Source organism: Cuculus canorus, chromosome 8, assembly GCF_017976375.1.
Source record: "Cuculus canorus isolate bCucCan1 chromosome 8, bCucCan1.pri, whole genome shotgun sequence".
NCBI classification, from domain to species: Eukaryota; Metazoa; Chordata; class Aves; order Cuculiformes; family Cuculidae; genus Cuculus; species Cuculus canorus.
Genome location: NC_071408.1, coordinates 6,221,816 through 6,235,286, shown reverse-complemented (window position 1 = coordinate 6,235,286; position 13,471 = coordinate 6,221,816). Strand labels below are relative to the sequence as shown.

Here is a 13,471-nt window from a genome sequence, read left to right as displayed (position 1 = left end):
GTGCTGCTCTCCCCACTTCCGACAGGTGACAGTGAGTGAGAAGATAGCTCGGTGCCAAGACAAATCAATCCAGCATCCTTAGTCCTCACAGAGCCCGGTGGCTCGCTGCTGGCACCTGCCGCCAGCCTCCTCCTGTGCCTCTTGCACTGTGCATGGCTGTTGGCTTGTCCCCAAGGTCATGGCTCCAAGAGGGGTCAAAGCTTTGCTCTTCAGAGAGCCATTGGTTGGGGATGGCTATGAGCGTGGCTGGGCTGGAGCTCCCTGCACTTCCGATGCGATGGTTGGGGTCTGCTCAGCCTCCCAGCTGCTCCTGGGCCAAGGTGAGAGTGGGAGATGAGTTGGTCAGGTGTCTGCGTTGAGATGCTGGAAAACCCAGCGTCCGTGAAGATACATCCAGGCAGCTGCCTGCACTGCTTCATAGGGACCGGTGCCAACAGTGCCTGCCTCAGCCCTCAGCCAGGAGCCCATGGGGTCACTTGGGGGCTGCCTCTACCCCTCTCACCACATCCCTGGGCAGGGTGGTGTGGGCAGGTAGGAAAGCGTCCCTCCTCCCGACAGCGCTGCCTTACCTTACCCGCCACCTGAACCAAACCTCCATCGGTGTTTGAGATTTGTCCATCAGTATTTAATATCAGTGTCCCTGACCCACTGCCCCCTCCCCGGGGAGGCTCTGAGGGGCTGCGTTTGTATGCAGCGCACGCAGACAGACAGCAGCCGGGAAGCGCCCGTCAATCACCTCTCCTTTCAGCCTGTCACCTCAAAATAAAGGGAGAAACAGGGAATGGTGGCTCTGATGGAAAACCAGGGCTGCCTGCATTGCTCCCCCTTCATCAGTGCTCCGGGGATGGGATGCGCCACCCCAGAGGTCCTTCAGTCACATGTTGAAATTTCTAAGTTTCAGTGCTACTGTGTGGATGGGAAACGCCAAAGAAAGGTCTGAGATGGCTTTCTTGAGGGAGAGGAATTAGGGGGATGTCTGTGATGCCAGCTGGCTCGCTCGGGGGCCTTCCAGAAATGCTGCACTTTTGGAAACAACAAATTATTTTGTTTCAAGATTTTCCACCACCTTTCTGTTTCAAACCTACAGGCTGTCATTTCAAAGGGGATATAAATATAAAAAAATGTATATTCACACAGATTAATGAATATAGGAACATTCTTAAGATTAGAAAGGACAGGTAGTGTGTTGTGATAAAAATTGTTTGCACCACCACATTTTTGTTTCATTTCTTCCTAACTTGAGTGTGTTTGGTTTTATTTACAAATATTCACTGTCAGTGCTTCTTTGAGACTTTTACTGAGCTGCCCTTGGCAGGATGGTTTCTGCTGAGCGTCGCAGTGCTGAGCAGGTCACCCTGTACCTGCCAGCTTTGAACGTGGCTAAACAAACCCAAAGGCTGCCACCAGCCCTGATCTGGCCTTTGAACTCCATTCTATGGAGGGGAAAAAAAGATCTACTGAGAACTAAAGCCTGCAGGATCCCTAGGATGGTGAAAATTAAGGTACTTCCACTGCAGTTTAGGGTTTCATAATTTGCGCTTGGTTTAAAATCTGTTGACGTTGCTGGCCAAACCCAGTCTTCCTCCTCCTCTGTGCAGCCTCCTGTAGAGAAATGTAATCTCAAAGTCCCCTTTGCAGCTGCAGGAAGCCACGAAGAGGTAGAGAGGGGAGAAACGAAGGTGTTTGCTCTGCAGACTGCTGCTTCCAGCAGGAGGGAGCTGGGAACAGAGCTGCAGATCCCTGAGGTGGACGAAAACACCTCTGGATCCAGGCTAGTGTGTCTTGCTCAGGCACACATATTGAATTAATTGCTAGATCTGAGGCTGGAAGAACATTTTCCTTCCTCCCTGTCTCAGGATGAGCAGGAGTGTTTCAGTGGGGGCTATCCATGCTGGAGTTCTCCTAGGTGGGGCTATCCCAGAGTGGGATTATCCATGGCGAGGGGGGTTACATGCATGGGATTATCTGTGCATGGGATTATCCATGTGTGGCATTGTCCATGTATGGGTTATCCATGCATGGGATTATCTTTGCACACTCTTCCTCCTCAGTCCCCATAGAGGACCTGGTATTGTCCAGGGCTGTTCCAGGGCTGTAGGGACGTGGGACACCAGCAATGCCCTTTGCTCTCTCCCCATTACTACCTGTGGTAGCTTGCAGTTTCTATGCCCATGGCCTTCTAGTGCCTAAAATCTGGGTTAATTATGGGGTTATAAGGAGCTCTTTACGATTTCACGCTGTGGGGAAGGTTTTATGGGGATTTCTCTGCATCTCACATGCCCAGGGATGGGGGAGTCCTGCACTGGGCAGTGAAAGACACCCCATTCCTCCAGCATCCCTCAGCGGGAGCTGCTGGGAACTCAGCTGTTTGGAAATTAAATCATTTATTCATTTAGTCATTTATTCAAGGTTTAATATTAAACAGGCAACCATTTGCCTAAATCTTGCCTAAAAACCTTCCTGTTTGCAGCATGCTTTTGGGTTAGAAATGTCCATCTTGGTGCTGCTGTGCCTAATTGGCAAAGGTTTATGGCTTTCTAATCAGTGTGCTGAAAACAGAGATTTTAGGCACACTCATTTGTGAAGATTAGATAACAGTAACATAATAACTTGTCGCTATTTTGTTACTGAGAACAGTTAGTAATCCCAACAGGTAGACCTTAAACTTCATTTAAACAGGATGAGAATACATTACCAGATGAATACAAATTGCTTCCAATTTGACATAAAAGAGACATAATTGAAGATGAAATGACTATAGAAATATTAACGCAAACCTATGTTTCTCAGAGCTGGAATAAGAAATAATGACCCTCTGAAGGGATGCTTTCAAGGGAATGTACATTCCTCTCCTCCCAGGGCAGTCATAGGGATAGTGAAAATATATACACCTTAGAGAAAGACAGTTCTACCTAAACCTGAGAAGTTAAGGCTGAACATCCAAAATTAAAAGCTGCTAGTGGCATTATCTGGAATTACAAACTCCCTGAGTGCCTTTATTTATTTGATGATTTTCCATTTTCTGTACTTACAACAGTGTTTTATAAAATCTTTATAACACCCCTTTCCTACTTCCTGTGAGATGCTACAGTTTGCCAAGCATGCCCAGGATTTCACTGGGATACAGAGAGATACCTCCTACCCCTGTGCTTGCCGCTGCACTTTTGGGAGGACCTGGGAGGGAACAGACATAGCGCATGTTCTGGCATGAAGCATCCATGAGAGGACCCTGAGTGGGAAGGAGCCAATACCAATAAAGCAGAATTTATTTGGGAACCCTATTCCCAACCCTTCAAGCCCTCGACACCCAGCCCCAACGGCTGGCAGGTGCTGCTGGTGGGTGGCAATGTCCCTTGGCACCTCACCAGCTATGCGCACATCTGGCAGGCAGCTGTTAGCCTCTGGAGCTGGGTGCTCACCAGCCATGGCACGGGGCACGGGAAGGTGATGCTCTGCAGCCGAGCCCGCCCGTTGGTGTGGGGAGGCAGGCGTTATCCGCTGCTCCTGCAGTGTTTCTGTCCTCGCACCGGTGGGACACGCTGCCTTGCCTGGGCTCGCCAGCTTCATGTGGACAAGCACTGGAGCTGATGAGACGGGCGCAGATGTGACCAGCTGCTGCCAACTGTGCCGGGCTTGCTGCCTGCGCGGTGGAGCCTGCCTGTCCCCCTTCGGCGGTTTGCACAGCTGACCGTCTTGTTTATTGGCTGTTGGGTAACTAAAGCAGTGAAATGAAAAAGTGAAATGAAGCTTGGCTGAGATGTCACGGGAGCAGGGGCTGCGTACGGGCTGCAGCAAGGTGCGTGCCTCTCTGCTGCTGGGGAGCTTTTGTGCGGCAGCATCTCTGGTGTTACAGGTGCCTTTGCCTTGGCATCTTCCTCCGGGGCACAAAGACGCCTGTGTGCTTTGCTTTGCCCCCATCTCTTTGTTTTATGGAGTGCATCACAAAAACTTTTTTTAAATTATCCTGATTTTCTGATGGTTTTGCTGTGAGGGTTTTGTGTACCTCAGGTCCTCTCCTTGTTGGAATGGGGCTGACTCAGCATTTTCATTTACAGTGGGTAGACAAAAACAAAATAGAAGGATTGAAAGCCTGCTGGTGGCTGCAGGGCTGCCCTTCCCCTCCCCAGTCCTGCAGCCTCCTGACCCCACAGGTTTCCATTGGTGATATCCCATGGGATGGAGCCATGGAGGTGGAGGCCGTCTGGGTCCTGCAGAAGGCTGAATGCAGCGCTCCTCATGGAGGTCCCCAGGGCATCCTCAGGCTGGGACATGGGTAATGCTCGGAGATAACCCCTGCAGGATGTGTGCTGACTTCTGCCTTCTCTTTCTGGGCCAAAATTATCAAGACAAGGGAATAATAATGTCCAGTTCCCACAGATATTTAGGACAAGACTGGGTAAACAGCCATTTTTTTTCTTTGTGGGGCCGAAGCCAAAAATACAGATATCTGGGGGTGGTGAAGAGATTCTGGTTTGGTACCTTCAAACATCTGTCCTGGGCGAAACATCCCATTCACTTAAAACATCCAGCCCAGGGTTTAGCTCCAGGTACTTCCAAGTAGTCTCAAGCTGACATTGATGCTGCTGCCTCTGCTCTGCTTGCCTCAGTTTCCCCATCTGTAAGTCATTGGTGTTGCTACTGAGCTTCTTAGTTAGAACATTTAAAGTTGGAAAAAGAAAAGCTCTGTTTCAGCCTAAGTGTTATTGCTGTTATTATTATTATTGGCTTTTAAGTATATATGTGTTGAAACCTGGGAACTGTACCACTAGGGAAGCCTCAAACACTGTCACATCAGTGTCAAAGAACCAACTGAGCTTCTTCTTTTGCTTTTGACACATCAAGTCTTCAATCTGTCACTGGCCTTAACCCAAGGCTTGCTGCCGTGGACGTTTTTATCAGGCATTAGACATTCTGGATCTATTTGACAAACAGGAACGGGGCTGTTGCAGTGCCCTGCTGCTGATCCAGGCCAGAGGGATGGCGTGGTTTGTGGGTGACCGACAACACAGATGCTTTCTACAGTTGCTTGTTGAGGGGTGTGGGTGAGTTCACCAGCCCCATTGCCATCTCCAGCATCTCCTTAAATCTAGGTGTGAGCCAGAAGCAGGCGAGCTTGCAGGAATGGCTTGATAGAACCCATGTTGATGTGCTGTGTCCCATGTCTTGTGGTGGTAGCTGGGCTTGAGTTTGATGCCTGTTTGGTTTTCACCCAGAGCGTCTGGGTGTTGGGTTGTTCTTTGACCACATTCATGGTGAGCACGAGGTAACAGGTCAACCAAAAGTGCCAAAAGTGTCCCAAAGACTGCATCCCCCATTGGCACACGGCAAGCTTGCAGCACACACCGTGTCACTGCAGGGTGCCAGCACTCTTGTGCTCAGCCCCCCAACACAATCAAAGTACCAGTGGGGTACCACAGTGATCCTGTGCCAATGTCCATCTCTCCACCATGGATGCCCTATCCCTTGTCCCCAACGCCGTGCCACCCACCGGGTGTCTCCACGGTTGCTGCGGGGCATCTCAGCAGAGACTCCTCTTGCTCCCCCAGGCTCTTCGCAGTGAAGTGCGCCGGGTGCCTGGAGGCCATCGCGCCCAGTGAGCTGGTGATGCGCGCCCAGAAGAGCGTCTACCACCTGCGCTGCTTCTGCTGCTGCGTCTGTGAGCGGCGCCTGCAGAAGGGTGACGAGTTTGTGCTGAAGGAGGGGCAGCTCCTCTGTAAGGGCGACTACGAAAAGGAGCGGGAGCTGCTGAGCTTGGTGAGCCCGGCTCTGTCGGATTCTGGTAAGGGGCCGCCCGCGCCCGGCGTCTCCCTGACTGGTCCCACTCTGAGGTCCCTGCAAGCATGGTGGGGCCTGGAGGTGAGATCTGGGCTTGCTGCCCTGAACCTCTGCCCTGCGGTCTGAAGGGGAAAGCTCTATAAATAGCATTGCATTCTCCAGCCAGATTTTCTCCCACCTTGGTGGCGAGGATGTGAGCAGGGATCTCAGCAGTGGAGGGGCTGCAGGGCTGGAAGGTGCTCTGGGAACCAACTCATTAGGCATCTTTCTGCAAGGGTTTGTGGTCCTGGGCTGTGCAAGGCACTGGCACCCCAAGGGGCATAAAGCCTCCCCAAGCATGTGCTGGCCAAAGGTGACATCTCCTACCTCTTCACATGGGGAAACAGAGGAGCTGTTTCTCATTTCAAAAATGAGAGTTTTCTTCCTCAAAAATAAAATAAATCACAGTACCGAACATCCCACTGACCACCTTGGGCTAAACCTTCTGTGTCCCTCCCCTGTGCCTCAGCGTCTCTACTGTGGCTACAGTTTTAATACTGAGGGGAAACTGAGGAACGGTGCAAAACCACAAACTGGCAGCAAGGAGCCTGCAAATCTTGTGTCCCCAGCAGTCAATGGCCAGAGCCAGACTGCAGACCCAGCGTGGTGAACTGCAGGGACACTGGAGAGCCAAGAGGGGCTGCAGGAGAGGTGGCACTGCAGCTGGAGAGGGGCAGGGGGCTCCCATCCTGCTCCAGACAGGGTGTCACTGCTGGGTTAGGTTGCCCAGAGCATCAGATCAGCATTAAAATATGTATCTGTAGTCAATGCAGATCAAATCTGAATGTTTCCCAGGAAGACAAATTTAGTAAGAAAACCCAGCAGCGGGGCTGGGGGGTGGAAATGATCTCCTAGCAGAAATCCTCGTGTCCACAGAGCCCTGCTCCTCATGAGGCTGCACAGCCCCACACCATGTGCCTTGTTCACTTGATTCCTCTTAAAAACCACCACTGGGGGAAAATCTACCTTATTGGAAAGAAGGATTTACCTTTGAAATGCTGTGCTCTGGAAAGGGCTGCCAGTAAGCTGGGGGGAGCCTGTCTGTTCCCTGCTAGAACCGAGCACTGGATTAAAAAAGCAAAAACAAAATAGAAATCAGCATTACAAGCCTTTTTAGGAGGGGCTTGTTAAGGAGTGAAGCAGGGCATGTCATGGACAAGGCAAAGCCTGGTGCTCACCACCAAGCGCAGGTGATGCTGCAGCTGGGAAAAGGTGTGTCTGGGGACAGGGATGGTTTCACTTGAGGTGGAAAAACAATTGCCCAGGATCTGTGTTTCTCTTTGATATTGTGCTCCTCCGCAGCAAGAGCCTGGCTGCTTTACGGCTGGCTCAGTCTGTGCTCTGTAAATTCGCTTGCTCAAAAGGAAAAAATCCTCCCCCAAATAATGGGGATGATATTTGAAAAATAAAGAGTGAGGCCATGGGAGGAGGTGGCTGGAGGGAGCTGGTGGGTGATTGTCCAGCGCTGGAGGAACTGGAGGGGCAGGGAAGCAGGAGGATCCGGCACACTGGCGCTGGGTCTTGCCTTAGCCCTGGGAAAGTCCTTAATTGATTAAAGAATCATTATTTTTTTCCTTTTGGGATGTGCAAACTCTTTCAGTTAAAATAAGAACCAACGAGGAGACGTCACACAGAAAAGTAAGGGAATTGGCATCTGGTCCCACAATGTTTTGGGTTTATTCCTACTGGGGGAAAAGAGCAGTTTGAGAAAGGCTGTGGAGCTTTTCCTCCCCAGTGGCTCATCGGCCCGTGGTTCAGCGCTGCTGCCAGGGGCTGCGGCCAAACCGAGAGCTTCAACTAGCAAAAACCTCCAGGGAAAATACTTATTTTTGTGGAAACTCCAGCAGAGACCTGAGGGATGCAAAGGGCCAGTGTGGGATCAAAAGGGCACAACAACGCCTTGGCTGGTCGGAAACCCAACCCAAAGCCCCCGGCATCCCCTGGCAGCCCCTGTCTGGGGGGTCCCAGCCCTTCTCATCTCCCCACAGACTCCACAGCTTAGCCCTACCGCCATCCCTGCCTGGTTTTGGTGGCTACCACCAGTTTGGCTCAGGATGGCATCAGGGACCAGCCCGGGTGTGTCCCTCATGCAGATGCTCAGCATGGCAGGGCTCTGCCCCCTCCTGCTGCATCCTCCCCAGGGACACCCCCACCACACCAGGGGATGCAGAGGTGTCTCCTCTCTGGCACAGATCACAGATGCCCTCATCAACAACATGCAATGTGCATGTCCAGCCTCTCCCACCACCACTCTGAAGCCCCCCACTTTCCCTCCCCCAGCCGCCGCACACCAAAGGCCACTTTATGAGAAAGCGCAGATAAAAAGCGAGCCATATGTTGTCTGTAATCTCCCAAACCCTTGCTTCAATTACTGCCTCCCCCGAGCCTCTACCGCCCAGCCTAAGTAAACAAACCCCTCTGAAAGAAGACCCCGCTTTCCAATTAAAAGCGTCCTAACGTTTCTCCTCTCCCTAAATCCTCCTGAGCGAGGAATGTCCTGGCCCCGGCGGCGGGTTGTGGGCTCAGCGGGTCGGACCGAGGGCACGCTGCACAATATCCATCGCCCCAACCCCTTCCCAGGTGACGTCAGGGGCAGCCCCAGACACTCATTAATTTCTCCCCCCTCCTTGGCGGGGAAAGGGTTGAAAGGGAGAGTTAATTAAAAGTAATACCCTGCCAAATCCGGCTTCGTTTTTCCTTCTTTCCCTTTGACACTAGAAGGGATTTGGGGAGCAGGTGTTGGGGGTGAGGGCTCGGAGGGGGGGGTGCTACTAGGAGTGGGTTTTCCCCCTTGGTGTGGGTTTTTAGCATCATTTGCTTGATAGAGTGCATGAGTCTCTGACTACCCCTGCTGGCTCTGCCCCTCCCATACTGGGGGGGCATTAGGGCCCTCACCTCATGTTAAGGTGCAGAAGGGTTCAGGCACCAAAATGTCTCTATCCTCCATTCCTCCCCCTATCATTTGTAAAAAATCTCTACCCTTCCATCAAAACTAAATTCCTCTGGGTTTAGGAAAGCAGGCAGCTCAGCAGAGCAGACACCCTGCTTGTGCTGGCACTGAGAAGGAGGCAGCAGCGGCCGCTGCTCAGCCTCATTAGCCATCAGAGACTCCACACTCTGCGGTCCCCAGCACTGAGACTCTCAGACCTGTGGCATTTCTGTGTCTCTTACATTGGGATATGCAAGAAAAGAGCAGTTTGTCTTTCCCACTGCCATTGCTGCTGGTGGTGTGCCATGGATGGATGTGCTGTGGGTGAGCTGCAGCAGCAGGGTACTGTCTCCTGGGGGCCAGCACCCAGCTCTGGGCTGTTTTGGAGACCACCAGCACAGACATCTCTCCATGGCCAAGCCCTCCCAGTCCTCACCACAGGAAAGGTCTCCATGTTGGCTGGCGAGCTCAGAAGAGAGCCCAGCAGCACAGAGGGAAGGGGTAACTGGTATCCAAGAGCATCCTTGCTTCTCTGTAGGAAACATCACTTCTCCTCATCCCAGAGATCTTCTCCCATCTTCCCCCATCTCCTAGCTGGGCTGCCACACTTTTCTGCTTTGTGTGATCCATGTTTAGCTCTTGCCATGGGGTACAACCTGATCTGCTTTAGCCACAAATTACTCTGGGGCAGGCTCACAACCCCTGGAGCATCCTCATGCCCCACAGAAGCGTCAGCCCCAGGACAGGACTTGTGCCAAGCACAGCCTTGCAGGCTGCGTCTGCATCAAACCAGCACCTCAGCTCCGTTATCGATTCCCAAACGAATGGTAGAGGAGCTTGCTGGAAAAGGTTGTAAGTGATTTACGGCTCATGGAAGGGAAGGACTTGTGCTGTCAAGCGTGCATTACAGCCCTCCCACCCAAGCGAGGTCATGGACAGGGTGGTGATGTGGTAACTGAGGAGGGCTGGTAAGAGGTAGGGCAGTGCTGCCTCCTTTCCCGGAGAAGCTCCTGCCTGAAGGCCTCATGGCCCCAAGAAGCAGAGAGCAGCAGGGAGATACACCGCAGTGCCTGGGAACGCACATCACAGCGAGTACCCAAGGGGTGAAGCTTGAAGCAACCTGGGAGATCTAAAACTGCGCGGAAGTGTGGAGGTGCAGGCAAAAAGGTGCCTCTTCTATTTGTGATCAAAACTCTGTACTTTAAATGGAGTTAAACTCTGTAGTAAGGCAAAACAGGAGAGGTTTGTGAGGTTTTGGCTAACATGTTGCTTCTCTGCTCACCCTTCACCCTGATCTGCCCCAGCCTGGGCTGTCCGGGCAGAGGAACCTAATGCCTGGGGCACAGCGGTCCTCGATATCTGCTGTCCCCTTGCGTGGATGTGACCTACTTGCTTCTGTCCAGATGTGTCCCCAGCTGTGACCTGGCAGGAAATCCCTGTGGAGCAGGCAGGGATTTTGGTCTGATGGAGGGAAAATCAGATGTCCCAGGGTTTCATATTGCAGCTGCTCAGACTATTGGGGAAAACAAGAACCAAAAAGCACATCTGCTGGATGAGTGGCCCCAAACTGTGAGACACAGCAGCCTTTCCCCTCTCTGAGCTGCCATGGGGCAGGCAGCCCCAAATCTCAGCTTCTCACACACATTCTCAAGAAGATCACTGCCAACACCAACTTGTTTTAAATCCCCCAGATTAATTTGGACACACTGGAAAATGATGTGTGCCGCCCATTGTCTGTAAAGGACCTCCTTTTTTCCTTCTTCTTTAGGCAAAAGTGACGATGAGGACAGCATCTGCAAACTAGGGCAAGCATCAGGGAAGGGCGCTGAGGACGGGAAGGATCACAAGCGGCCCAAGAGACCCCGGACGATCCTGACCACACAGCAGCGGAGGGCGTTCAAGGCATCGTTTGAAGTCTCCTCCAAGCCCTGCAGGAAGGTATGGGGAGAGGGGCCCGTGCTCGGCCCCTTCCCCCTCCCAGGGATGTCCTGGATGCTGAGCAAGGATTTGCCAATGCTGCTCTTTCCCCTCCTAATGTCCCTGCAAAGAGCTGAGGGGACTAATGTGCTGCTGTCATTCCTCTCTCTAAGGTGCGGGAGACACTGGCAGCTGAGACAGGACTGAGTGTCCGTGTGGTGCAGGTCTGGTTCCAGAACCAGCGAGCAAAGGTAGGTATGAGGGCTAGCGCCCCACCAGCTGCAGGTGCCGAGGCTCTCCTCCCTCCTTTCTCTGGCCAGGGGATGATTTCACCCTGTTTTTCCCTCTTCTCGGTCAGATGAAGAAGCTTGCCAGAAGGCAGCAGCAGCAGCAGCAGGATCAGCAAAACACACAGCGGCTGAGCACAGGTACCCCCCTCACAGCCTGCTCTCCCAGCTCCCCCCTGGGCTTCCCAACGGGGCTGGAACCCCCAGCAGGCAGCAGCCCCACTGCACTGATGGCTTGCTTTTATCTTCCAGCCCAGACAAACAGCACCGGCAATACGGGGCTAGAAGGGATGCTGAACCCCTACACCACTCTGCCCCCACCCCAGCAGCTCCTGAGCATGGAGCAAAGTGTCTACAGCTCCGACCCCTTCCGGCAAGGGCTCACCCCACCACAGATGCCCGGAGACCATATGCACCCTTATGGTAAGGCTCCAGGATTTACCTCTTGCCTTCTCTCCTTTGGAGAGATGCGGGGCTGTGTGGTGGGGGCATGCATGAGAGGTGCAGAGATTTTTGAGAAGACAGCAGTCCCTTCTTCCTTAAATCCTTTCACTGCAAAAGCTGGGGGTACCAGGCACTGCCAAAGTGCTGAAGGAAAAAGCAGGCTCTAAGCCTTTCTACTCTTTTCCTCCTTCCAAAGGTGCAGAGCCCCTCTTCCATGACTTGGATAGCGATGATACCTCACTGAGCAACCTGGGCGACTGCTTCCTCGCTACGGCAGACGCAGGGCCACTCCAAGCGCGGGTGGGGAACCCCATCGACCACCTCTACTCCATGCAGAACTCCTACTTCACCTCCTGAGCTCAGCGTGGTCCCTGGCACGGGGCTGCCACCGACACTGTGCTGCCCCAGGAGGGTCTGTGGAACCCTCGGGTTTGGGAGGGAGGGGAAAGCGACACTGTTGGGATGCTATCAAACAAGATGTTGTAGTTTGGGATTCCCAAGGAGCAAGTTAAGTTATGGGTTGCATAGTTTCATGTTTCTCTTAGGAGCCTAGGATTAGGGAGAGGAGTGGTTTTTGCAGCTGGCTGGTGGGTTTTCAAATTTCAAATGAGGAATGAGATTTCTTGGTTTGGCAAGGGGAAAGGCAGGGGGAGGTGGAAACCCTTCCCACAGGAACATCCCGGTTCCGTATCCCCTTTGCATCACCTTTGGTCCAAGCAGTAGAAAGAGCAAACTGCTGCTGCTCGAGGTGGGAGCCCGCAGCATCAGACGGGTTTTGATCTGAAAAGCTGACAGTGCTTTGGGGAAACACAGGGAAAATTTTGCTGCAGAGTTTTTCCTTTGTTCCCTCAACCAGCTTGACTGCTTGCTGTTTAAACACAGGGAGTTTTAAGGTAGATGTTCCCATGTGAATATAGAAAGCTAGAAAACCCTAACATTGTCCCCGTCCCCAAGGATGGGGCTCTGTGTGTGTGTATGTGTGTGTATGGGCACACACGCGTGTGTGTGCAGAGCCGTGGGGCTGTGGGTGATGTGCTGCACAGCCACACCTGCCAGATTGTATCAACAAAGTTTATTTCTAAGTCTATCAGAAATTTACTGTACAGCAAAAGTAACTTTATTTTCAGTGTGAACCATATTTAAGGAAATAATGCACTTAAGTTATAAGATGAAATAATTTACTTTTTATAAACGTTATGTTTAGGTTGCAAAAGCTCAGTGGTAGGGAAGGAACATCAGTTCATTTCAGGTGATAGGTTTGGGTTTTGGGGGTGGTTATTTTTGGTGCTCTCAGGTTGTCCCATGGATTTTGAGGTGCCGTTGAAACCCAAAGCAAGGATGGCTCCAGGGTCCTGCTCCTCCGCCAGCAGATTGATGGGGACGGCACAGTGGTCAGGTCCTGTCCCCACTGCTGGACATGTCCCGGAGGTCGGTGCTCAGTGGACAATGCTGCTGGAGTTGGTGGACATCTGGCTCATCCGGGCTCAGCCATGCTTTTCTACATCACCTCTCTCCTTCCCACGGCAGGACCCAGCCTGAGCCTGCTTCTGCCAGTGACCCTGTCCTGTACCCTCAGATATGGGTGCTAGGTCAGTGTGAGCTGCCATCCTGGCTCTGAAAGACTTCACAGCCTATATTGCCACCCCTCAGGTGAAGGAGAAAGGAAGAGAGCCCTGCATTTCCCATACCATGCTGCGGTTCATCCTGCAGGAGCCATGGGAACCTGGGGAAAAGCTCTCCTTAGGGTCAAATCTTCAGGTGACCCTCACCTCATACCCACTCTTGTTTTCATGCGTTGTGTCCTTTTGTGCTGCTGTTCACAAATGATGTAAGCAACAACCCGTAAAGACATACAAGTGACTGTGAGGCTCAAAACACTGACTCAATGCCACCGTACGATCTGACACTGAATGTAGCAGGGTCCAGAGATGGCTGACCCAGCGGGAGATGCTGACACACTGTCAGAAATCATGTACCAAGATTAAAAAGACAAAAAAATGTCTGGGAAAAAAAAACCAAAAAAGCCTGGTCTCTTCTTGTGTGGGGTGTCCAGTTGACTCAGAGAAAGAGGGGTTTGAAT

General features: G+C 52.2%; 1 protein-coding gene across 2 annotated transcripts in view; it reads left to right on the top strand.

Annotated features, from left to right (window-relative positions):
• LMX1A (LIM homeobox transcription factor 1 alpha) overlaps nt 1–11,853 on the top strand; it is a 43,546-nt gene extending 31,693 nt beyond the window's left edge. The window contains exons 4-9 of one of the 2 annotated variants that reach the window (XM_054073126.1): nt 5,547–5,779; nt 10,512–10,681; nt 10,834–10,911; nt 11,019–11,088; nt 11,200–11,370; nt 11,588–11,845. In XM_054073126.1, the coding sequence (XP_053929101.1) occupies nt 5,547–5,779; nt 10,512–10,681; nt 10,834–10,911; nt 11,019–11,088; nt 11,200–11,370; nt 11,588–11,748 (883 nt within the window). In that variant the 3' untranslated portion in view covers nt 11,749–11,845. Of the gene's footprint in view, nt 1–5,546; nt 5,780–10,511; nt 10,682–10,833; nt 10,912–11,018; nt 11,371–11,587 lie in introns of both variants that reach the window. The other variant, XM_054073125.1, reaches the window with a different exon arrangement.
• The last annotated feature ends 1,618 nt before the right edge of the window (nt 11,854–13,471 follow it).